The sequence below is a fragment of the Schistocerca piceifrons genome, chromosome 4 (assembly GCF_021461385.2).
Source record: "Schistocerca piceifrons isolate TAMUIC-IGC-003096 chromosome 4, iqSchPice1.1, whole genome shotgun sequence".
Classification (NCBI taxonomy): Eukaryota; Metazoa; Arthropoda; class Insecta; order Orthoptera; family Acrididae; genus Schistocerca; species Schistocerca piceifrons.
Genome location: NC_060141.1, coordinates 824,196,410 through 824,222,995, shown reverse-complemented (window position 1 = coordinate 824,222,995; position 26,586 = coordinate 824,196,410). Strand labels below are relative to the sequence as shown.

The 26,586-nt window shown below is 47.6% G+C and overlaps 1 protein-coding gene across 1 annotated transcript in view; it reads left to right on the top strand.

The window, feature by feature from the left end:
• LOC124795226 (vitellogenin receptor-like) overlaps positions 1-26,586 on the top strand; it is a gene marked incomplete in the record, with an annotated part of 212,927 nt that overhangs the window by 137,680 nt on the left and 48,661 nt on the right. The window contains 5 exon segments of the mRNA XM_047259148.1: positions 225-435; positions 2,028-2,206; positions 17,232-17,354; positions 19,703-19,945; positions 20,391-20,546. Of these exon segments, the coding sequence (XP_047115104.1) occupies positions 225-435; positions 2,028-2,206; positions 17,232-17,354; positions 19,703-19,945; positions 20,391-20,546 (912 nt within the window).

The following is a 26,586-nucleotide window of genomic DNA, read 5'->3' as shown; positions in this document are numbered from 1 at the left end:
CGTGCTCCTACCGGGCATTGCTGTCTGGGAGTGGAACAAAAATAGGTCAGTGTGGGTTTCAGACAACTGGATGTGGCAGGGGGCATGGGATCCCTATACTGCATTAAATAAATGTGCCACAAAATCTCAAGTCACTCTTTCTCAGCATGTTCTGCACATTGGAATCCATTCATCGATACCATTTAAGCCCGATAAAACTGTCACTAATGTGTTTCCTTTCACAGCGACAGCTACCTGTGATCCCGAGGAGTTCTCCTGCAGAAATGGATACTGCTTGGACAAGCAGCTGGTGTGTAACCTGGTAGACGACTGTGGCGACGACTCAGACGAGAGTGATTGCCGGCGGTCGGGTGCAAGAATTGAAAGTGTCACGTGCAGTGAGGAAGAGTTCAGTTGCTGGTCTCGGCAGGGGCTGTGTGTTCCTCTGGGGCAGAGGTGAGAGTGAGGGATATCACCTGTAGTTGAGTTGGCATAAGTTAATACCTGACAGTTGCAGGTGGTAGATTTGCGGACCTGCCTCGAGCAATAATGTAAAGATTTTGTAAATGTGTGTACAGAATGCCTAAGTGTTGTCAACCTCTGTAGACAGCTACTGTTTGTGCCTGCTGCCATCAACACTTAACAGTCAAAAGCTGGTAACACTAAGTGCTGTCGAGAATTTCTTTACGCTGTCTTGATTGTTACAGTCTGGAACCGCACGACTGCTACAGTCGCAGGTTCAAATTCTGCCTCGGGCATGGATATCCTTAGGGTTGGTTAAGTTGAAGTAGTTCTAAGTTCTAGGGGACTGATGACCTCAGAACTCAAGTCCCATAGTGCTCGGAGCCATTTGAACCGTTTTGTCTTGACTGTAGTGTCGGTTTTGTGGTTATTTTAACATTTGGCGTGTACCGATGGACTGTGAATATCCTCGTACTAACGAGAGAGCACATTAAATGGAAGCCCAAAACTGAATAACAATGAATTCAGAATTTGCAGGTGCAAGTTCCACTATACATCAGTCACTTATATGTAGAACTGTGCAGGAAGATGTACACAAATATACACGTAACTGAACACAACAGATATGATCAGACTTAAAATATTCCAAAGGCATACCTGTAAGAATATAGCTGAAAACAAGCTCATGGTCACTTTATATGTATTCAGAATGCAGTGATAAGAATATTCCAATGTTTGCACATCAAACTGAAATGTAAAATTTGTTGAAGTGTGTTTGTGTGCACAGTGATAAGTTATAAAAATTAGAAAAATTGTTCTTTCTTATTTTTCCTGTGTCTTTGCTGGGTGCTAGTGTTTGTGATAGAGGGTGGCCAGATGTCCTAACTGTCACCACATCTTTACCGCAGGTGACAGGAAGATTGCACCCTGATTTAGTAGCACCTAGTGTTATCCTGTGTGAAACTGTGTATCTGAGGTGGGACTGGGTACTAGCCTGGTATTCACCTAATCAGACATGGATAACCACTTGAAAACCACATCCAGGCTATAAACATACTGGCCCTCATTGTTAATCATCTTGGCGGATTTGATTTGGAGTTGGTGTGTATCCCTAATACCCAGAAATGGCATGCTAATGTGTGGCTATCTGGGCAGATTAAAATTTGAAAAATTGTTAAAGAAAAATGTAGGTAATGTTGTGACAATTGAAAATCAGTGACTTGACCTTGATTCCAGTAGCACTGATTTACAAAAGCAGTGGCTGTAGCATGACTTTATCCTAGCACACTTCCATGACTGACCCAATTCAACTTCAAGTGATTATTCCATGTTATTGCGAAACAGGCTCAAGCCCTGTCTAAGGGATAGAGAAGTGACACTGAAAAGTTGAGACCTGTAATTGTGATCAGGTAGGTTCGTGTTTAAGGTGACTGCTCCTGACAGGCAAGAAATCAGTTTGTGTATACCTCAAATTTTCTATTGTAAAGAGGTTAAGCACGACACACATCTGTACAGAAATTTAGTGTTGTCACAGATTAGTTCAGTGCATTTAAATTAATTTCACATTGTATTTGCTTCTGGGTTAGATGTGATGGCAGTGTGGACTGCCCGAAGGCAGAAGATGAACGGGACTGTGTGTGTGCTGCAGACGAGTTCGAGTGTAAGAATGGAAAGTGCATCTCGATCAGCTGGCTGTGTGATCAGAGGGATGACTGTGGGGATGCCACAGATGAGGATCCCAGTAGGTGCATCAGTCTGAATACAGGTGAGCCTCTCCACAGGGTAGTTTCTGTCTGCCTCAGCTTTAACATACTTAGTCAGGAATTTTAGTAAAAACACTTAAATTTTTGATCAACTGAAGTTCAAAGTAAGTTGAATGACTGTGGGAGGATACAAGATGACTTAGAATTAGACTTAATTTCTCGTTGGTGTGATGAGTGGTGGCAAGCTCTAAATGTGGAAAAATGTAAGTTAATGCAGATGAGTAGGAAAATCAAACTTGTAATGTTCAGATGTAGCATTAGTAGTGTCCTGCTTGACACAGTCACACGGATGATGATCACATTCAGATGTTGCAGATCCTCTCTCTTGTGAGCAAGCACTTTCTCCATCATACATACAATAGCATCTGGGCAGAGGGCCTGTTACCCAGATGCTGGTGTGAAGCCACTGTCATACCCATACATAAGCCTGGCAAGTTCAAACACCTTCCTACCAATTATCACCCCATTTCTGCCACCAGCTGTGTTTGCAAGGTGGTGGAACGTATAATTCGTGCCCCAGGTGGCTAGAGTCTCACAATTTACTAACCACTGCACATTGTGGATTTAGGGTGCCATTCTGCAGTTGACAACCTCGTCACTTCCACAACCCATGTCATGAATGAATGGTTTCCTGTGGAAATCCCAGACTGTGGCCGTGTTTTTCGACTTGGAAAATGCTTATGAACCTGCTGGAGGGCTGGTATCCTCTGTACTCTCCACAAGTACGGCTTCTGTGATTGTATGCCCCCTTACCTTCAGGAATTCTTAAGATAGAGTTTTCAAGGTACTTGTGGGTTCTTGTCGGACACCTTTATCCAGGAAAACAGTGTTCCTCAGGGGTTCCGTCCTGAGCATCATCCTCTTTACTATCGCAACTAACCCTATTATGGCCTGTCTCCCATCAGACACTAAGGCTCCCTTTTCGTTGACAATTTTGCCATATGTTGCACATACTTGCCTCCTTGAGCAGTGTCTTCAGTGATGTCTCAGTTGTCTCTATTCGTGGAGCATCAACAGTGGCTGTCACTTTTCCATGGACAAAACTGTTTGTATGAATTTCTGGCATAATTGATGAGGCTCGTGCTCAATAGGAAATTTTCTTGGTCCTCTCACGTGTCTTACCTGGCTGCCTGCTGTACGCAGTTCCTTGATGTCCCACGTATCCTCAGTGGTACTTCCCGGGGAGTGGATCTGACCACCCTCCTCCATTCCTTGTTCGTTCGAAACTAGACTATGGGTGTTTTGTTTCTGCACCTGCACATCCATCCCTCTTAAGCTGTCTCAATACTATCCACCATCATGGCAGCCATTTGGCCACTGGTGCCTTTTACACTAGCCTGGTTGAGAGTCTGTATGCCGAAGCGGCTGAAGTTCCCTATCATATTGCCTTCACTTTCTCCTCAGGAGATATGCATGCTGCGTGTCTGCTATGCGTGGCCACCCATCCTATGCCGCCTCCTCTGATGGCTCATTTGATCAACAGTATGGCGGCACATCCCTCTTCTGTTACCTTCTGGAGTTCGCTTTTGTCTCTTGTTCCAGCAGCTTAACTTCACGTTGCCTGTACTTTCGCAATGCATGTGAACATTTCACCAGCTTGGCTTCAGGCAGGGGCCTGTGTTCCTCTTAGCCTTCATTTGCTTCCTAAAGACACTACTCGGGCCTCATTCTACTGCCAAAGTTTCATGACTGCGCATAAATTCTCCATAGTACTTTTGTGTACTCTGATGGCTTTTGGTCTAACTGTGGTGTCAATTGTGCCTTCATCATTGGCACAGGTTTTCAGTATTGACTTACAGAACACTGTTCAGCATTTACAGCAGAGCTCTTTGCCCTGTATCAGGCTATTCAGTACACCCGGCGACACAGGTTTTGCAGTTGTCAACTTTTCTGACTCTGTGTGCTTCAGAGTGTCAGTGGACTGTAATCCGTCCATCCCTTATTACAGTGGGCACAGTAAAGCTGTCACTTGTTCATTCTTGATAGAGCTACTGTGATTTTATTCCGGCTTCTGGCCACATTGGTTTGACAAGAAATGAGGCCACTGGCACTTCTTTTGAGGCTGCGGTCCTTGTACCTTGGTCTGCTAGTTCTTCCTCTCCCTTTGATGTCTGTGAGCAGGTGGTGTCATTTTGGCTTCACCATTGGTCCTTCCTTCATGGGAACAAGCTCCAGGAAATTAAGCTTTTCCAATCTGCTTGGATGACCACCTTGCAGCGAGAGGGCCGAAACATCCTTATTTTAGCTAAGTTGTGTATTGGGCATTGTTTCTTTAGCCATCTTCATTTAATGGTACTCCCCCACCACCATGTGCTCATTGCTCTCAGCTTGTGAGAGTTCACCATTTCCTGACAGAATGGCTTGTTTCTTAACCACTTACTTTATCATTTATGTTTGCCACATACGTTATCGGCTGCTTTAGTGAACGACATACAGGCTGTCAGCCACATTTTACTTTTTATCCGTGGCAATGTGGCGAAGGACATTTAATATATAGTCCAGGGCCTCTGTTTCTCTGTGGTGTATTTTATGGACCTTTCTCCAAGTCCCTGTTTTTAGCCCCAGGAGGCTCGCCACTCTGACAGGTTTGCACTTGGCTACCATGGGGCCCCAGCCTTCGCAGCATTTTTTCCGTTCCGTGCTGCATGTCGATCCTCTTGCTAGTCTTTTTTGCCCTCCCTTGGGAACATGTCTGGCATGGTATTGGGAATGTTCTGCATTGTCAGTCACTGACGTAAGAACAGTCTCACCTTTGTTTTTCGCTCCCTTTCCCTTCCTTTCTTTGTTTCCCTTCTCTCGTTCCTCCACTTCAGCATTTGGGGTTGTTCTTCTTGCTCCATGTGCTCCTGAAGGCCAGCCCACGTGTCTGACGCATAACAGGTGATTGGGTAATGTGTAATTTCCAGCCCTGGGATGACAGATAGGGTTTGCACGTACCTCCTGGTAGAGCTAGGCCCAGGAAGGGGTGTTTGCGTGCACTGCAACCTTCCCAAACTGCTGCGTGGTCCCTCTGTCGGGTGTTCAGGAGGTGTGACCTTAGGTGTGAACAATCACCTAAGACGGGTGTGCCTCCTTGTGAAGCCCCCCCACCCCCCAGTTGGAAGGAGCACGCCATTGGAGATGCTGGCAATCGTGGGGTATTTTCTCGCAATGAGTCAATCATCTTCCCAATCATTCTCTATGAAACATAAACATAATGAGGCTAATGATTCAAAGACCCTTCCTGCTGTGCTGTGGCCTGGTTCCTCATGGTCTCACATACTGAAGACTGTCAATCCTTTGCCACAGTCAATCCTTTGCCACACAGTCAATCCTTTGCCACACAGTCAATCCTTTGCCACACAGTCAATCCTTTGCCACACAGTCAATCCTTTGCCACACAGTCAATCCTTTGCCACACAGTCAATCCTTTGCCACACAGTCAATCCTTTGCCACACAGTCAATCCTCTGCCACACAGTCAATCCTTTGCCACACAGTCAATCCTTTGCCACACAGTCAATCCTTTGCCACACAGTCAATCCTTTGCCACACAGTCAATCCTTTGCCACACAGTCAATCCTTTGCCACACAGTCAATCCTTTGCCACACAGTCAATCCTTTGCCACACAGTCAATCCTTTGCCACACAGTCAATCCTTTGCCACACAGTCAATCCTTTGCCACACAGTCAATCCTTTGCCACACAGTCAATCCTTTGCCACACAGTCAATCCTTTGCCACACAGTCAATCCTTTGCCACACAGTCAATCCTTTGCCACACAGTCAATCCTTTGCCACACAGTCAATCCTTTGCCACACAGTCAATCCTTTGCCACACAGTCAATCCTTTGCCACACAGTCAATCCTTTGCCACACAGTCAATCCTTTGCCACACAGTCAATCCTTTGCCACACAGTCAATCCTTTGCCACACAGTCAATCCTTTGCCACACAGTCAATCCTTTGCCACACAGTCAATCCTTTGCCACACAGTCAATCCTTTGCCACACAGTCAATCCTTTGCCACACAGTCAATCCTTTGCCACACAGTCAATCCTTTGCCACACAGTCAATCCTTTGCCACACAGTCAATCCTTTGCCACACAGTCAATCCTTTGCCACACAGTCAATCCTTTGCCACACAGTCAATCCTTTGCCACACAGTCAATCCTTTGCCACACAGTCAATCCTTTGCCACACAGTCAATCCTTTGCCACACAGTCAATCCTTTGCCACACAGTCAATCCTTTGCCACACAGTCAATCCTTTGCCACACAGTCAATCCTTTGCCACACAGTCAATCCTTTGCCACACAGTCAATCCTTTGCCACACAGTCAATCCTTTGCCACACAGTCAATCCTTTGCCACACAGTCAATCCTTTGCCACACAGTCAATCCTTTGCCACACAGTCAATCCTTTGCCACACAGTCAATCCTTTGCCACACAGTCAATCCTTTGCCACACAGTCAATCCTTTGCCACACAGTCAATCCTTTGCCACACAGTCAATCCTTTGCCACACAGTCAATCCTTTGCCACACAGTCAATCCTTTGCCACACAGTCAATCCTTTGCCACACAGTCAATCCTTTGCCACACAGTCAATCCTTTGCCACACAGTCAATCCTTTGCCACACAGTCAATCCTTTGCCACACAGTCAATCCTTTGCCACACAGTCAATCAGTTTATTATTCGTAAAGGTTTTGATGCAATTGCTGGTCCTGTGAAATGCTGCTCATGTTTACAGAATGGCAATTTGCTTTTGGAGACCACTTCTGATTCTCAAGCACAACTACTGCTTGCTGCTTTGCTTCTCCACAGCTATGCTGTTTTTGTTGAATCCCATAGAACTTTGAATTCATCCCATGGTATAATTTACACCAGGCTGCTCGACGGTCTAACAGTCCAAGATCCAATCATACCTCTCTGATTGGGGTGTCATTGCCATCCATTCTGTAACAAAAAAAGGTAGATTATCTCTGAGCTAACAGTCACGCATCATACCTTAGTGGACCCCGTCACAATTTCTTACTCATTGGGTCAACTCTTTACTAAGATTTCAAGCTCTTCAAATTACCTGTCAGCCTTTCTTCTGAAAAAAAAACGAGCAGCAGAATTGCGACCTCGTTTTCTCCTCTCAAAATAGCAAAAGTAATAATACTGTTCTCTTTACACAGGAACTCAAACATGCACTCTTCCTCTCACTCTTCTGCCCCAGGACCAGATGGCATCCACGTCCAAATGTTGCTGCATTTATCATACCGTAGTCATAGTTACCTCCTTCACCATTAAATCAAATTTGGACCGACAGTACCTTTCCCAGAAGATGGCGGGAAGCTATAGCCATTCCTGTTCCGAAACCTGGAAAGGACAAATGTCTCCCCTCTAGGTCTTGCCCCATTTTTTTGTCCCAGTATCACAATGTCATCCTCCTGGCTGAGCTACGGTAATTGTTAGCTTTACACCTGCTTTCTGCATTGCCCTAAAGGGAAACCGGTTCCCGGCAATGCGGACTCCCGCCCTCCGTGGCTATAAGAGATACTACGGGTACCGTAGCGACTGTAATAGTGTGTCAGGTGGAGTTTGCGTTTATGTCCTAAATTCAGTCTGTAGTGGCACTGTGCCCCTTCAAACCCCTCTTGAAGCTGAAGCTGTGGCAGTCAACATAAGGATCGCACAGGAAATAACTGTCTACAATGTATAACCTCCTCCAGATGGTGTAGTACACCTGAATGGATTAGCTGCACTAATTGATCAACTCCCTAAACATTTCCTACTTTTGGGAGATTTTAACACCTATAACCCCCTTGTGTGGTGGCAAGGTGCATAGTGGCTGAGGCAGAGATGTCGAAACTCTGCTGTCTCAGTTCGACCTCTGCCTGTTAAATACTGGGGCCGCCACACATTTGATTGTGGCTCGAGGTAGTTACTCAGCCATTGATTTATCAATTTGCAGCCATGGGCTTCTCCCATCTATCCACTGACGACTTGTGTGGTAGTGCCTAATTCCCCTCGTCTTCCCCCTCGTCTTCCCCCTCGTCTTCCCCCTCGTCTTCCCCCTCGTCTTCCCCCTCGTCTTCCCCCTCGTCTTCCCCCCCCCTCGTCTTCCCCCCCCTCGTCTTCCCCCCCCTCGTCTTCCCCCCCCTCGTCTTCCCCCCCTCGTCTTCCCCCCCCTCGTCTTCCCCCCCCTCGTCTTCCCCCCCCTCGTCTTCCCCCCCTCGTCTTCCCCCCCCTCGTCTTCCCCCCCCTCGTCTTCCCCCCCCTCGTCTTCCCCCCCCTCGTCTTCCCCCCCCTCGTCTTCCCCCCCCTCGTCTTCCCCCCCCTCGTCTTCCCCCCCTCGTCTTCCCCCCCCTCGTCTTCCCCCCCCTCGTCTTCCCCCCCCTCGTCTTCCCCCCCCTCGTCTTCCCCCCCTCGTCTTCCCCCCCCCTCGTCTTCCCCCCCCTCGTCTTCCCCCCCCCCTCGTCTTCCCCCCCCTCGTCTTCCCCCCCCTCGTCTTCCCCCCCTCGTCTTCCCCCCCCCTCGTCTTCCCCCCCCCTCGTCTTCCCCCCCCCCCGTCTTCCCCCCCCTCGTCTTCCCCCCCCCCCGTCTTCCCCCCCCTCGTCTTCCCCCCCCTCGTCTTCCCCCCCCTCGTCTTCCCCCCCCTCGTCTTCCCCCCCCTCGTCTTCCCCCCCCCTCGTCTTCCCCCCCCCCTCGTCTTCCCCCCCCCCTCGTCTTCCCCCCCCAGTCGTCTTCCCCCCCCAGTCGTCTTCCCCCCCCCAGTCGTCTTCCCCCCCCCAGTCGTCTTCCCCCCCCCAGTCGTCTTCCCCCCCCCAGTCGTCTTCCCCCCCCCAGTCGTCTTCCCCCCCCCAGTCGTCTTCCCCCCCCCAGTCGTCTTCCCCCCCCCAGTCGTCTTCCCCCCCCCAGTCGTCTTCCCCCCCCAGTCGTCTTCCCCCCCCAGTCGTCTTCCCCCCCCCAGTCGTCTTCCCCCCCCCAGTCGTCTTCCCCCCCCCAGTCGTCTTCCCCCCCCCAGTCGTCTTCCCCCCCCCAGTCGTCTTCCCCCCCCCAGTCGTCTTCCCCCCCCCAGTCGTCTTCCCCCCCCCCAGTCGTCTTCCCCCCCCCAGTCGTCTTCCCCCCCCCAGTCGTCTTCCCCCCCCCAGTCGTCTTCCCCCCCCCAGTCGTCTTCCCCCCCCCAGTCGTCTTCCCCCCCCCCAGTCGTCTTCCCCCCCCCCCAGTCGTCTTCCCCCCCCCCAGTCGTCTTCCCCCCCCCCCAGTCGTCTTCCCCCCCCCACCCGTCTTCCCCCCCCCCCACCCGTCTTCCCCCCCCCCACCCGTCTTCCCCCCCCCCCACCCGTCTTCCCCCCCCCCCACCCGCCTTCCCCCCCCCCCACCCGCCTTCCCCCCCCCCCCCCACCCGCCTTCCCCCCCCCCACCCGCCTTCCCCCCCCCCCCCCCACCCGCCTTCCCCCCCCCCCCACCCGCCTTCCCCCCCCCCCCACCCGCCTTCCCCCCCCCCACCCGCCTTCCCCCCCCCCCCACCCGCCTTCCCCCCCCCCCACCCGCCTTCCCCCCCCCCCACCCGCCTTCCCCCCCCCCCCCCACCCGCCTTCCCCCCCCCCCCCCCCCACCCGCCTTCCCCCCCCCCCCCCACCCGCCTTCCCCCCCCCCCCACCCGCCTTCCCCCCCCCCCACCCGCCTTCCCCCCCCCCCCCACCCGCCTTCCCCCCCCCCCCCCCCCACCCGCCTTCCCCCCCCCCCCCCCCCACCCGCCTTCCCCCCCCCCCCCCCACCCGCCTTCCCCCCCCCCCCCCCACCCGCCTTCCCCCCCCCCCCCCACCCGCCTTCCCCCCCCCCCCCACCCGCCTTACCCCCCCCCCCCCACCCGCCTTCCCCCCCCCCCCCCCACCCGCCTTACCCCCCCCCCCACCCGCCTTACCCCCCCCCCCCACCCGCCTTACCCCCCCCCCCCCACCCGCCTTCCCCCCCCCCCCCCACCCGCCTTCCCCCACCCCCCCACCCGCCTTCCCCCCCCCACCCGCCTTCCCCCCCCCCACCCGCCTTACCCCCCCCCCCACCCGCCTTCCCCCCCCCCCCCCCCACCCGCCTTCCCCCACCCCCCCACCCGCCTTCCCCCCCCCCCCCCCACCCGCCTTCCCCCACCCCCCCACCCGCCTTCCCCCCCCCACCCGCCTTCCCCCCCCCCCCCACCCGCCTTCCCCCACCCCCCCACCCGCCTTCCCCCACCCCCCCACCCGCCTTCCCCCCCCCACCCGCCTTCCCCCACCCCCCCACCCGCCTTCCCCCCCCACCCGCCTTCCCCCACCCCCCCACCCGCCTTCCCCCCCCACCCGCCTTCCCCCCCCCCACCCGCCTTCCCCCCCCCCCCCACCCCACCCGCCTTCCCCCCCCCCCCCCCCCCACCCCTCCCGCCTCCCCCCCCCCCCCACCCCTCCCGCCTTCCCCCCCCCCCCCACCCCTCCCGCCTTCCCCCCCCCCCCCACCCCTCCCGCCTTCCCCCCCCCCCCACCCGCCTTCCCCCCCCCCCCCCCCACCCGCCTTCCCCCCCCCCCCACCCGCCTTCCCCCCCCCCCCCACCCGCCTTCCCCCCCCCCCCACCCGCCTTCCCCCCCCCCCACCCGCCTTCCCCCCCACCCCCCACCAGCCTTCCCCCCCACCCCCCACCCGCCTTCCCCCCCACCCCCCACCCGCCTTCCCCCCCCCCACCACCCGCCTTCCCCCCCCACCCGCCTCCCCCCCCCCACCCGCCTTCCCCCCCCCCACCCGCCTTCGCCCCCCCCCCACCCGCCTCCAGCCCCCCCCCGCCTCCAGCCCCCCCCCCACCCGTCTTCGCCCCCCCCCCCACCCGCCTTCCCCCCCCCCCCCCCCGCCTCCAGCCCCCCCCCGCCTCCAGCCCCCCCCCCACCCGTCTTCCGAGCACGTTGCGCTGAAGAATTACTCTCAAGCCTTTCACACACTATCGGCGGGTGGAAGGGTCAGTCTCCTTGTTTACTAGACACCACAGTGAATCCTATAGCACCCCATTTATAAAGTGGGAGCTCTTCAGTGCCCTTGAACATTTCCCTGACACATTTACCCCCGTAGGCATTCCCCCTCCCCCTACCGGACGTGTTTCCCCGCCCCCTCCCGGAGCAGATCGGATCCACAGTCAGATGATTAAACCTCTCTTATCAGACTACAAGCGACATCTCCTCATTATCTTCAGCCAGATCTGGTGCGATGGCGTCTTTTCATCGCAATGGCAGGAGAGCACCGTCATTCCAGTGCTCAAACCCAGTAAAAACCCACTTGATGTGGATAGCTATCGGCCCACCAGCCTCACCCTTTGTAAGCGGTTGGTTGTTGGGGGTTGTGGGTTGGGGGTTGTGGGTTGAGGGTTGGGTGTTGTGGTGTCATGTGGCCTACTGGTTCCATGTCGGGAAGGCTTCCACCAGGGTTGCTCTACCTCTGATAATCTCGTGTCCCTAGAATTTGCTATCCGAACAGCCTTTTCCAGACTTCAGCACCTGGTTGGCGTCTGTTTCGACTTACGAAAAGCGTACGACACGACCTGGCGATGACGTGTCCTTGCCACATTAGGCCTGCTCCTGATTTTTATCCAGAATTTCCTGTCGCTTCATACTTTGTCTCCAAGTTGGTGCCTCCCATAGTCTCCTCCCCACATCCAGGAGAATGTGGTCCTGCAGTGTTCTGTATTGAGTGTTTGTCTATTTTTAGTGGCCGTTAATGGTCTAGCAGCAGCTGTAGGGCTGTCTGTCTCAGCTTCCCTGTTTGCAGAAGACATCTGCATTTCATACTGCTCCACCAGTACTGGTGTTGCTGAGTGGGTCCTACAGGGAGCCATCCACAAGGAGCAGTCATGGGCTTTCGACCACAGCTTCCAGTCACAGTCTTGTGTTATGCGCTTCTGTCAGTGTTGTACTGTTCATCCAGAACCAGAACTTAACCTTCATGATGATCCACTAGCTGTAGTGGAGACATACCGATTGTTAGGACTGGTTTTCGACACCTGATTGACTTGGCTTCCTCACCTTTGTCAGCTTAAGTGGAAGTGCTGGCAGCACCTCATACGCTCCCCTACCTGAGCAACACCAACTGAGTAGCAGATTGCTCTATGCTGCTGCAGCTCTACAGAGCCCTTTTCCAATCCTGCTTTGACTAGGGGAGTCAGGTTTATGGTTCGGCTGCGCTCTCAGCGTTGCGTTTACTAGTCAGAGTGCACCACTGTGGCATTCACCCAGCGACATGAGCTTTTAGGGTGAGTCAGGTGACCAGCGGTGTCCTTGTGGAAGCCGGAGTGCCTCCATTGCCACTGTAATCTGCTTTTTTGTCTACCCTCTTCTGTTTCTGATATCTCTGTTGTTTTCTTGTCCTCCTTTGTTCCTTTTAGTGTTTGTTGCCTTTCCTTAGTGCCTACCCCCCCACTCTTTTTCTCACTTTTGATAGTGGTGCTTCTGTCAAAGATCAAAGCAGCCTATGGAATCATCACAGTCTGGCCGTACATTCCGAACCTGATGCGCTGCTACCAGTGTCATCATTCCAACCACACTAGAAAGTCTTGTGAACACCCAGCCAAATGTGTAACCTGTGGTAGGGATGCGCACGAGAGGGATTGTCCACTTTCTTCTCCCCATTGTATCAGCTGCAGTGGCGGCCATCCCGCCTCCTCTCGGGGTTGTCCCATGTATCTTCATGAGTGGGCTGTCAGTGAGATCTTGAGTGGGCTGTCAGTGAGATCTGCATAAAGGAAAAAGTGTCTTACCCAGTTGCTCATAAGTTACTGGCTAGTCACAAACCCTGCGCTCTCCCTTCTGGCACATATACTTCTGTTCTTGTTACCCCTTGCTCCATGGAGGACATGGCCATGCAGACATGTGACCTCCAGTTCAGCTCTGAGGTTGAAAGTAGCATTATCATCTCCCCCCCCCCCCCCCTCATCCAGCTGCACAAGCCATCAAACTCTCGCCTCCCTGTGAAACTTACTCTGTCCCTCCAGCCAAACATCACCTGCATCTTCCTTCAACCGAAAAGGCTTGAAGAAGTCCACCAAAGGCAAACTGTCTTCTCCTTTGCCAACTCGAAGATACTCTTCGATTATGTAACCACATGTTACCTTAGCCTGGCCGATCTCCATGTCGCTGGTGCACACCACAAACTGTTTTTCAGCTTTGGACTCCACAGACCAATCACATGCGCAAGCCGATGTTTCTGTGGACCCCATGGAGCAGGATCCTTCTGCTTCTGTGACCTGTAATAGCGACTCTTCACCGGCTGTAACTCGGCAGCCGCCGAGCTGACATCACTACATCTCTTCCTCATCATGACTCTCCTCCAATGGAATGTTCGTGGTCTTCGGTCCCACAAAGAGGATTTATGGTTGCTTTTAGCATCGCACAGTGTCCCCTTGTACTTTACCTTCAGGAAACGAAATTGCGCCCTCACTACTACTTTAAGCCTTCACCTTTCTTATCGATACGTTCTGACCTTCCCCCTGAGGTCAGCATTTCATCTCATGGGGGTGTCTTGCTCCTCATGCGGGATAATATTCGTAGTCAACCCATCTGACTACCCATCTTCAAGCTGTTGCAGTTCACATTTTCCTTCCCTACCTGACATTTTCCCTCTTACCATTTACGTCCCTCCATCATTCTATGTCACCAGGGCAGACTTCCTTCAGCGTATTGGGCTGACTTTAATGCACATCATCCCCTTTGGGGTTCTCCCACGGCCTGTCAGAGAGATGCCCTCTTTGCTGACCTTCTTAACCTCCTCTGCCGTAACAGGGCACGACCAAATGGCAGCTTACGCTGACTGGGATCTTTACTCCTCCCTGACGACCTCTGAAGAACAAGATTTCCCCAGTTGTGATGACCAGGTGGAATATCTCACAAATGTTGCCCTTACTGTTGCGGAACATTCCATTCCTTGTGCTTCCTCTTTACCACATAGTTTCCCAGTCCCTTGATGGACTGAGGCATGCCGCGACACAATTCGTGCACAGAGACGTGCTCTCCGCATTTTTAACTGCCATACTACGATGGCAAACTGCATTCATTATAAACAGGTGTGTGCAAAATGTAGTTGTGTCCGGACAGCAAAAGAGCTAGCCAGATTTCATTCACTAGTTCTTTTAACAGTTCCATCCCTTCCTCTGTCATGTGGGCCAACTTCCGATAGCTATCTGGGACCAAGAACCATTCCCCAATTTCCGGCCTGACAGTAGCAGACACTGTCATCATGGACCCTATTGCCATCTCCAACACCTTGGGCCACCATTTTGCAGAAGTTTCGAGCTCCTCCCACTATCACCCTGCCTTCCTCCTTTTTTTTCCCTACAATGCTGCCCTCACTATGAGGGAGCTAGATTATGCTCTCAGTTCATCCCAATCCTCTACCCCAGGGTCAGATGTCATCCACATTCACATGTTGCAGCACCTTTCTCTTGAGGGCAAGTACTTGTTGCTTAACACATACAACTGCATCTAGGCAGAGGGCACATTTCCCGGACGCCAGCGTAAAGCCACCACCATACTCATGCCTAAGGACAAAAACCTTCCTTCTAGTTACCGCCCCATCTCTTACCAGCTGTGTTTGAAAGGTGATGGAACATATAATTCATGCCCAGCTGGTATGGTGGCTTAAGTCTCACAACTTACTGACAAAAGCACAGTGTGGCATTCTGCAGTTGACCATCTTGTTACTTTGTCCATCCATGTCATGAATAGTTCTCTGCATAAATCCCAGACTGGCCATGTTTTTCAATTTGGAGAAGGGCTTAAGACAGCTGCTGCGGAATTGATATCCTCTGTACTCTTTACATGTGGGGCTTCTGTGGCTGGCTGCCCTGTTTCCTTCCAGGATTTTTAAAAGACCGAGTTTTCAAAGCGTGTGTGGGTTCTGCCTTGTTGTGGACACCTTTATCCAGGAAAATGGAGAGCCTCAGGGTTACAGTCTGAGTGTCGTCGTCTTTGCTACCGCCATAAACCCTGCAACGGCCTGTCTCCCACTGGGCATCTCTGGCTCCTTTTTTGTGGATTATTTTGCCATCTATTGCAGTTCTCCACAGACCTATCTCACTGAGCAGTGTCTTGAGTGATGTCTTGATCGTCTTTGCACATGGGGCATTGACTTCGCTTTTCCACTGACAAAACTGTCTGTATGAATTTCTGGCGATGCAAGTGGTTTTTCCCACCATCTTTACATCTTGTGCCTGCTAGAGTGGAAACTATCTTGGTCCTCCCATGTGTCTTACCTGGCAGCCTGCTGTATTCGGTTCCTCAGTGTCCTACGGGTCCTCAATGGTACTTCCTGGGGTGCTGATCAAACCGTCTTCCTCCGTTTGTACCGGTCCCTTGTCCATTCAAAACTTGACTGTGTGCATTGTTTAAGCATTTGCACGCCCATCCCTCTTACAACACCTCAACAATATCCACCATCATGACATCCGTCCGGCTATGGGCGCCTTTTACACTAGCTCGATTGAAAGTCTGTATGCTGAAGCTGCTATACTTCTACTGTCCTACCGCTGTGACTTTCTCCTCAACAGGTATGCATGCCGTTTATCTGCCACGCGTGGCCACCCATTCTATGCCTCTTTCTTAGATGCTTCCTTTGATCACCAGAATCGAGCACGTCCCTCTTCTCTGTTACCTCCTGGGTTCTGCTTTCGACACTTGCTACAGTGGCTTAACTTCACACTGCCTGCAACTGTCCTAGTGGGTGTGAACCATTCACCACCTTGGTTCTGTGAAGTGGCTCATGTTAACCTTGGCCTTCATTCGCTTCCTAAGGACACTATTCTGTTGCCTTCAATTTCACAACCTTCACATGGAACTTACCAATAGTACCTTTGTATACACAGATGGGTCTCTGACTGACCGTGGGGTCAGGTGTGCTTTCGTCATTGGCACTTGTGTCTTTCGATATCGGCTTCCGGCATACTGCTCAGTATTTACAGCAGCGTTCTTCAACTTGCATCAGGCCATGGAGGATGGAGTACAGCCGGTGACACAGCCTTTTCAATTGTCCTCTGCTCAGACTCACTCGGTGCCCTCCAAAGTCCATGTGCACTGTACACTGCCCCTCCCTTAGTGAAGCGGGTCCAGGAAAACTTTCACTTGCTCACTCTTGGTGGAACCAGTGGTGCAATGTTTGGGAATAAGCTCTGGCTTATTAAGCCTTTCCCAGTGGCTTGGATGACCACCTCTTGCCCTCCCGCCAAGACGATGACGTTTTAACTAGGCTGTGTATTGCGCACTGGATTTTAGCCATAATCATTTGATAAGTGGTGCTACCCCATCACTTTGTACACATTGTGCCCAAGTTCTAACTGTCTGCCACTTCCTGATGGAATGCTCATTTTTTTTCACTGTTTACATTCCCACTTGGGTTTGTCATATGAGTTATCGGCCGTTTTAGCAAATGACATGTGCGCTGTCGATCGATTTTTATTTTTTATCCACCAAAGCAATATGGCAAAGGCCATTTAATTTTTAATTTTGGACCTTGATTTATGCATGGTGTCTTTTGTAGCCCTTTTTCCTTGTGCCTGATTTTTAACTGTGTTCTATTATGTCAGTTGGGACTGATGTAAAGTTGGTTTTTTAACTCCTCTGTCTTCATGCTCTATAGTTTCGACTCGGGTGCATATGACCCCAGTTGTTTTTTGAGCCCTAAAGCAAAACAAACCCAAAATTCTGTGGCTTGTGTATAATGTGTAGTCGTTTTCAATTTAATTCCCCCCCCCCCGCTCCCCATTGTTCTGTGTTTCGATATAGGTGTGTATGACCCTAGTTGTTTTTGCACCATAAAATAAAATGTAAGGTGATACCACTGTATTAAAGATGCACTTGATATGTGAGTAGTTTACCTGTTTCAGTGTTTCCAGCTTAGTTGCTACTAACATATTGGCCACTGGCCTTGGCACTGTAGGCATTACATTAAATCACCAGTGACAATTGTCGGAGGTAACATCTAAGATTATTCAGCCTCTGTAAAAATATTTTGTGCTATTTTCTTTGACAAGTGAACTTAAACTTGCATTTTTTCTTCAGGGGAAGAAGAAAAAGCTGTGTGCAAAGGATTTGAATGTGACGCTGGCAAATGTGTAGAGTTAGAACAGCTTTGTGATGGCAACAGAGACTGTGAAGATGGCAGTGACGAAGGCGGCAAATGTGGTGTGTAACATCTGTAACTGAAATGATAAGTGTAGTCTTGTCTTCCATGGTTTCGATTGATGGTAAATCTGAAATAACTTTATTTCAAAAAGTTGGTGCCACATCTAACTTCAGTGCCAGCTATATTTCATTCACACTGAAAAAACTGAATGTAATAATATTATCTATGAAGAGGGAGTTACAGTATTTGCCTAAATATTTTCCCCCTTTGTTAGTCTCAATAGATTAATTGTAGCTCATGCAGGTTGTATAATAACTGTCATACCCACACAACTAAAAGCACACAATACTAGAAACAGTCTCAATAAACTAAGGCCTTTAAATAATCTGAGAGGTAATGCTGACCTTGTGGTTATCAGTCACCACTGACCTTATTCTGTTATCCCAGTTAGGGAAAGGTAATAATGCTGTACAATATTAAGTTATTTTGGTACAAATGCAGGTGTTATGAAAGAACAAAGGTTCCATGACTGTACTCATAGTTAAAGATGGTATCCAAAGTGTTAAGTTTGTATACAGTTGCAGAGCTGTACTGGTCAGGGTTTCAAATCCTTTCAAACGTGCCTGGATAGTTTTAAAATTAGTGACAGGCATTGAGAAGTATGTGCCTCAATTCAACTGTGTTAACTAGAATGGATAAACTACACCTTTAAGGTATCTGCAAATGCAGAAGTCCATGGGATTCAGATCAGGTGATTTTGGAGGCCACAGCAGGTTCTCCTTTCCCACAGTGCCGTAGATGTCTCATCATCGCAACAAATTTTACCTGTGCTCAATGCATGTACCACATCTTCTGGCACTGCTGTTAGAGAACAACTCGAGCCATCCTGAAAGATGCCACAAAAACTGAAGGTAATTCTGCACATAGTTTATTTGGCAACATGTACAGCCGAATAAATTACATTCAGTGAGAAATAACTGATGCGGAGACTTGTGCACAGCATGTGGGTTGGAGCACAGATAACTCCAAACACAAGAATTGTGGCAATTGCATACAATAGAATGAACCCTGCTTCATCTGTAAATAAAATTGTGAAACATATGGTTGCCTACTGCTTGTTTTATCCACTGGCATGTTTTTAGTCTGATGAGGCTTCCTCACTAAGACGACAAATGTGGAGGTGTTACAGGTGCATTGCATTGTGGTGCTTTGTTTTCCAAACACTGTGGTTCCTTCCAGGAATTGGTGTGGCATGTGTCCTTGTTCAGATACCAGGACTGTTAGGCTGTTTCCAGCACCACATCTTCAAGCACAGCTGTAGTTTGTGCAGACCTGCCCACCCTGCGGCATATGCAAAGCTGTTTCATGTGTTAATGGGTCCTTGTAAACATTACAATCAGGCTGCTCTTAGGCAGGGTAAGCTTCTTTGTATGTTTGCAGCCTCCTGTGCATTACCAGCAGCACTACCATACATGAAATGCATTTCTGTAATGTTCAACGTTACCACAAACACTGTCACAGTAAACAGTTGACATGAGTGGCACTCTGTGTAATATACTGTCATTTTGATTCCGTTTAAAAGTCTCAAAAATGTGAACAGATCACACTGTGAACTGGCATGTGGTTGACACAGAATCATGTCAGCAGTGGCTGGTATCCCCAGTCAGCTATCCTGCAAATGATAATTTTGTGGTCCTGCATTTACTGTGAATTCGTGCTTGTAGTATAATTTACTTTGAACTGTATACATCTAAGCACTCTTTATGTGTACTAAGCTAAATGATCATAAGTTATATGTAACTTATTGCTTGATGCTGAAATTTTTGTTGTTTTGCTGCTGTTTGTGGGTACTGTTGATGTTCGACTAATTGATTAGAAGCATGTATGGTTGATTCTTTAGTCTCTCCATTATCTACTGAAACTACTTTTGTAACATTTTAGTTTTGCAAGGTTTTTCAGTGCAGATTTCCATACGATCCTGGCATGCAGTTGTTTCTGAATTGGTAGTACTAGTCACTTGTTTATTTTCTTAATGTTTCTGTTTTAAACAGTGACAGTGGCAGTCTTCTAAAAAGACACCTTCTGTTCCCACACATTTTGATAACGGAACATTCTGTAGCATTGTATGGAAATTATAGGAAAAATCAGTGTGTTAGCTTTGGAGGCATACTCTGATAACCAAGTGGAGGTATGCACCAAAGATACAGGTGATATGGATTCCTTGTTGGTCTGTCACAAATTTAAATCTTTAATGAAAGATTTATTACGCTGCAGTCAGCATATCTGAAGTTTACTCAGATGTATTTATTGTAACTCTTCACTTGTACTGCCCCTAGCAATCAGTTGCCTTCCGTACAGTTGTAACAAAATTGGTTCGGGGCCACTCGTTAAGTTAATCGCATTGCAGGCAAGGCTTGTGTGGGGCACCCGTGCGATGGGGAATGTCGGGCGACCCCAGCAGGCCCACACTGTTACTGCACGGCTGGCTACGAGCTCGGGCAGGACGGAAAGAGCTGCCACGACGTGGACGAGTGCCGAGATCGGCCCCCAGTCTGCTCGCAGGTCTGCAACAACAGCCCAGGTAGCTTCTCCTGTAGCTGTGTTGCTGGCTTCATGCTCCGCCTGGATAAGGTGTCCTGCAAGGCAACAGGTGTGCGAGTTGATTTCTACATGTTGCAGGTGCAAAAGTTAACGAGAGATTCTTTCATGCAGAAAGATGAGATCCACAATTCAATACATTTGCTAGTGACTTGCATTAGATGTGTTAAATAAATTTTCATTGGGATATTAAATACTATGTTTGAGCCTTGAAATTGGTTTGTTAGAAGAGTTTGTTTCTAATAGAGTATAAGCTTTAGCACTGAAAAGTGAGAATAGGATAAATACTGTCCATCCATTACACACAACAATTCTACTTGGATATTACAAAACAAATGTTTAAGAGAACAGAATCCATTCTGTTATTGCCAAGTGTAACAGGCTCGCTTCTGGTATGCACAACAATATTTGTAATTACTCAGAAAAGTAGCTCTGTGCATAGTGCAGTAACGTCTTCCAAACATGAGGCCAGCTGATGGTATCTGTCTGTGCTGCAGGGCCCATCATGGAGTATGTGTTGGTGACGGGAGGGGGCCAAATTAGGAAGGTGTCGCAGTCTCTGGCCAGCGTGGATGTGTTGCACAAGCACCAGTTCCTGAGGGTCACAGGTCTGGATGTCGATGCCAGGGAGTACGCCATCTGCTGGAGCACTCGTGAGTTTTCCCCCAGACTGTTCCCTGGTGGTTCAGATGGGAGAAGTTTGTTGTTGATACACAGGGAATTGCAATTTTAAGCATCAAATCATTGGTGTGATGACTAGAGATATGCAAAACTCCCCCCCTCCCCCCTCAGATTGGATCACAACTGCTCATTCACTGGAATCGACTAGTTCATTTTCAGGCTCTTCAGTCACAAAAATAAATAAAACGAAGGCATGTCACCTTTTTAATGAAGGTCATTAAACTTGTATTTTTATCCAATTTGGTCCTATTTTGAAAGAACGTATGAAGGGAGTAATAATTTTGCATTATGTCCCTAGCAGTTTTCAGGTAGGAAAGTTTTAAACTTCGTCTGCTTTAAAAATTAAAAATATTACAACAAAATCCTAGATATTTTTTATAAAGGGGAAAGGTTTTAAGAGTGAAGACCAATTCTTGTTGTATTTTCATACTTTTATTGGAAAAATAAAATTCAAAAATTATAGTATAACTGTAATTAAAGTACCTCATCAGGCTTTCCTTCCAGCAAGCCAGATAGGAACTTGGTGAAAGATATGCCTCCATTGGTTTCTGTCCTGGTATAGCTTTTCCCTCTCCTCTAAATCTTGCGTTACTCTTCTCCTCTAGAGATCTGTCCATCTCTTCCTAGGCCACCCAATTGGTCTTCTTCCTGGGACCTCCATCTCCAAATATTGGCGTGGAGTTAGTCGGGTGCAAGTATGTCTGTAGTCATAATTTACAATCAGTGTTACTATATATGTAACTAAAACAGAAAAATTAATCAATATTGTGATTTATAAATAAAATTTTACCTATTTTAGTTGAAGTGAATCTGTTTCTCTTCTTCGTGCATATTTGTCCTACTTTTGAAAAGATTCATTCACAGGGCACTTACGTTGTTGTGATACATAGTACTTTTAGGACCAATTGATATATGGTTGGGTACAGCAGTTTTCTTGTTTCACACTAGTTTAAGGGGTCAATATTTCTAGGCAAATATCCCTCAGCTAAATATTTGTCCAATTCGACAATTGCCACACTTTGAGTGGTAACTTGCTTGGAGCTGATGAATAGTTTCATCAAACTACTCCTGAAGTAGTCTCACACTTTACGGTAGTAACTGGTTGAGGTATTGGCAGTGTTTGTTCGTTGAACAACCAGCAATTTCATTTGTGCAATAACTTTTGTGTAGCAATCCTGGAATGTTTTCTCATCTGAAAATCCTTGCCTTTTGAATCTGGGATCTAATAATATTGCCTAATCAGTTGGTTGCTCTGATAACTCTTTAAGCAAATTTTCAACCAATGACACTCTTTAAGCAAATTTTCAACCAATGACACTCTTTAAGCAAATTTTCAACCAATGACACTCTTTATTGAGGGCTGTTTATTTTCTCTTTAAAAGATTTTAGTTGACATTCCATTAATCTCGGCAAGATTTTTCATCATTGAAAGTGAGCGTGTTTCCTCTGAGCGTACTTCTTTGGTTACCTCATCGAAAACTTTCAAAATCTGTGAAGTCTGTAACATTATCTCCCAGTCTCTATCTTTTTAAGTAAGGTGATTGATTTTTCACCTAAAATAGCGAGGCAAGAAATTTTAGGTTATTTATTTAAAGTAAATCTTTGCAACATCTCAAAAGTAGAGTTCCATCTGGTTGGGAAATCTTGTTTTAGTTTCAATTGATCTTTTTTGTAAAACTTCCTTACATTTCGGCTTGTTTGCTTGACACAAAGCAACTCTTCTTGAAGAACATAACAGCTCTTTTGACTTCATCAATGGTTTTCTGTATAGACTTCTGACATGCATGTTCCACAGTGAGGTTTAAAGAATGTCCAAAGCATGGTATATGTGTGATTTGCAGAAGATTTGCGGCTAATTTCATATTTGACGCATTGTCTGTTACTATGGCAGTGATTTTAAAACTTCATTGTATTTGGCGGTAACAGACTTCACCCGTTTGAGATGTTCTCTGCAGTGTGTCTGTCTTTGAATTGTAAGCACTCTAAAAGGTATGACATCAGTTCACTCTTATGGTCTATGAAATGTATAGTGAGTGCATAGGAACTAATGTTGTTTACACTTGCCCACCCATCAGACCTAAGGCAAAATGCCTGTGTTGTGGCAAAGTCACTTTTAATTTTATCAAATAATTTGTGATACAAACCGGGCATCAGATTGTCTGACAGTGTTTGTTGACTTGGTAAATTATAATTTGGGCAAATCATATGTACAAAGTTTTTTAAACTCTGCATCTTCAACTAGAGAAAGGATGGTATCCTCTGCAAATCATTTTTAAAAGCTGTGAATCTAATGCCATACTTTTTAGTGTGAGTGGCTTTATAACACTAACAGATTTAGTTATTTGTTGTAAATGGAAAGCAGTTGGAAGTAAGGGTGTGATGAAAGAAATAAATCACGACTCGGTCCAGAACCTGACGATACGTGCAGCACTGTCTATAATCAGAAGTTACGGAGTGGGATGTAGTATGCTATGAAAGGGTGTATACGACCCGGGAGATCCGGGAGAAAACCGGGAAATTTTTTAGAATTCCAGGAACTTTTCCTTCTCTTAGTTAACAATTAAATTTTTGTGATTTTGACTGGTAAGAACAAATACTTTAACGAAGGATATTACTGTATCCCGCTTCTGCAGGATAATGCTGCAGCAAAAAACACGAACGAGAGAAAAAAAATGAAAATAAAACTTAAGTCGCAAAGGAAATGCGCCATATACAACAACAAAACACAGTGCTCATACAATTGTCTGCCAACCAAAGTGTGTCAAAGGCTTTACGAAGAATATGCAGTGCTTCCTAACAACAAATTGCCTCCGATGAGCGTGACATGACAGCTGTTCACATCTGATTCATTTGAGCAGTTGCGGGCAGGCTCTTACGCATGCGCGGTTGAATTGCCTATATGTAATACCTTCTCCCGCTTCTGGCTACAGATGTGTGGCTGGGCGCCACTATCTAAATTGCTTCGGTTCGGAAATATCGTAGATCTGGTGCTGATGCACAGAGCAGTCTGAGTTGTAGGGGGGAGGTGAGTAGTCTCCACGTGACCTGTGCTTATGTTTAGTGATTTTGCTGTTTCCTCTTTGTTTATTGCTCTCACATTAAATGAAAACAAAACAGAATTTCTGTGGCTGGGAGCTACCAAATAAATTAAAATACGCTCGCATAATTACGGAAGGCTAAAATATGTTGTTAGTTTCAGGTTTTATATCCACCTTTCTGACAGTCAACCATTAATCACCTTGCAGAACAATGAAGTTATTTTTCTCGATTTGCTAAAGAGATTTGGCTTTTATTAATATTTTGCACCGAGGCAGTCAATTTATTTGAAATGAAGTGTTTAATTTCACACTGTTGGCTAGTTTCAACTGTTCGCTGCATTCAAGTGCACGTTTTCCACCTTCTAGCTTGTATGGCATTATGCCATAATAAAGAACCAAACATGAGATAATACAGTACTGGTACTCAAGAAAATTTACATCCGAATCTGGACATACGATTGTGCACTTTAAGCCGCTTTATGCATTTTAGTATAGTTCACGAAATTCCGATGCTCTTGAAGTATCCTATATGTCTTTTTTTTCTTTTATGACATAATGCAAGATCTTTTAATGTTTTACACATAAAAACATGCGAGCTTCCTGCATCATTGTAGCTGCGCAGGCGCAGTGACACCTCTTATCTGGCGCGCTCTGGCAACTGCTGAAACGAACCAATTTCAAACAGGTCACGGGAAAATATTGCAAATGATGATTTGAAAAGAGTTACTTTCAAAGTAAATTTCCTTTCACACAAGAGGAACTATGTTAGAGAATGTACAATGAATTTCTTAAATCACTGAGCGTTTGACTCTCATTTAAAAATAAACTCTTTGAGGACGACCATCTAAAAGAATTTCGAGCCCAGAAGATCCGACACTTATTACAAATTTTACTGGCACATTTGTGTGATGTATCTTAAAGTGTAACACACGCAAAATGATCTGAATTATATGTGGAAGCTTAGCGTCTCTTGCAGCTTATTAATCTTAGAGACCAATATTATTTGTGAAAGCTTTGTTTTTCTTCTAGCAAAACTATGTATATTAATTTAAACCATTAACTTTTCTTTTTGTGTGTTCGCGCTACTTAGTGATCTTGCTATTGGTTGACTACATTAAGTGTCCTGTGCCGAGATCATGTGACATGAGCTATGACTGGCTTACAAAAGCACGTCGCAATCCCGATTTCATTGCTTCAGAAAGTAACATGCAGTGTTCGGTGGCATTCGAATTTATACCTCTGTAAAACAGACATGCGGTGTACATATTGCTGCACATCAAAGATCCTTCCAAAACGTGTGTTTTTTCTTTTTCTTTTTTTTCCCCCTGGGTTTTGTTTTCTAAAGTGCCAGCAAATTCTAAGTCTGTGTAGAAAACCATAAACATTCTAAGGATTGATAAGTTTTACAGTGCCGAGGAAAAGTATACTGTCACTTAACACGGAGAAAGTGTATTTTCACCCGGGAGAAAGTGTATTTTCAATCGGGAAATCTGGGAACTTTTTTCCTTGTCCACGTATACACCCTGTATGATCTGCAAATTCTAGACCCACAATGGCGAAGTTTGTACCATATACGAGAAGGCCTGAAACGCTCGTAGAAATGAATATGATGGTGTGAGCTGATATCCCAGCTATGAATTACTTTTTTGTGGATTTCGTGGCAAATAGATGTATACGATTGTAAATGTAAACTGCATTATGGGTAGGTGCAAGCTGATTTAGAGTTGCATCTGAAGAAAAAAAATACACACTTTAATTTCACAGTGAAGGGGCAGAGTATTTATATTAGTGCTACTAGCATTATTTGTATGCTTCTATGTCAAGTCAAATTTTTAAGAGTCAGTTTTAAAAGAGGCTGTCCCCCCTCCTGTCAGATCTGTAGTGTGTGCTGATTAGGCACATTTTCTTAAGAGACTTGATATTTATGAACATATATTTGACTTGTTTGTCTTCATGACTTCTGGATTTGAGAAGCATGGGCAATACAGCATTTGTATGTCACTACACCACCTCCTCGTCTTTAATCTCTGTTGTCTTATGGTGCAGTATACAGGGTGTTACAAAAAGGTACGGCCAAACTTTCAGGAAACATTCCTCACACACAAAGAAAGAAAATATGTTATGTGGACATGTGTCTGGAAACACTTACTTTCCATGTTAGAACTCATTTTATTACTTCTCTTCAAATCACATTAATCATGGAATGCAAACACACAGCAACAGAACATACCAGCGTGACTTCAAACGCTTTGTTACAGGAAATGTTCAAAATGTCCTCCGTTATCGAGGATACATGCATCCACCCACCGTCGCACGGAATCCCTGATGCGCTGATGCAGCACTGGAGAATGGCGTATTGTATCACAGCCGTCCACAATACGAGCACAAAGAGTCTCTACATTTGGTAGAGGGGTACCGGGGTTTCGTAGACAAGAGCTTTCAAATGCCCCCATAAATGAAAGTCAAGAGGGTTGAGGTCAGGAGAGCGTGGAGGCCATGGAATTGGTCCGCCTCTACCAATCCATCGGTCACCGAATCTGTTGCTGAGAAGCGTACGAACACTTCGACTGAAATGTGCAGGAGCTCCGTCGTGCATGAACCACATGTTGTGTCGTACTTGTAAAGGCACATGTTCTAGCAGCACAGGTAGAGTATCCCGTATGAAATCATGATAACGTGCTCCATTGAGCATAAGTGGACGAAACTAAAATGAGCTCCAACATGGAAATTAAGCGTTTCCGGACACATGTCCACATAACATCTTTCCTTTATTTGTGTGCGAGGAATTTTTCCTGAAAGTTTGGCCATACCTTTTTGTAACACCCTGTATATTTACAGAAATGGAGAGCACACTTGGCTTGAACCAGGTGTCCAAGTTCGTTAAAAGTAGTACACGGATATCGATATTTTGAAATATATGGCGTAGTTCATGGAAATGAGTTGAAAGTGATTGAACACTTATCTGAGCGATATG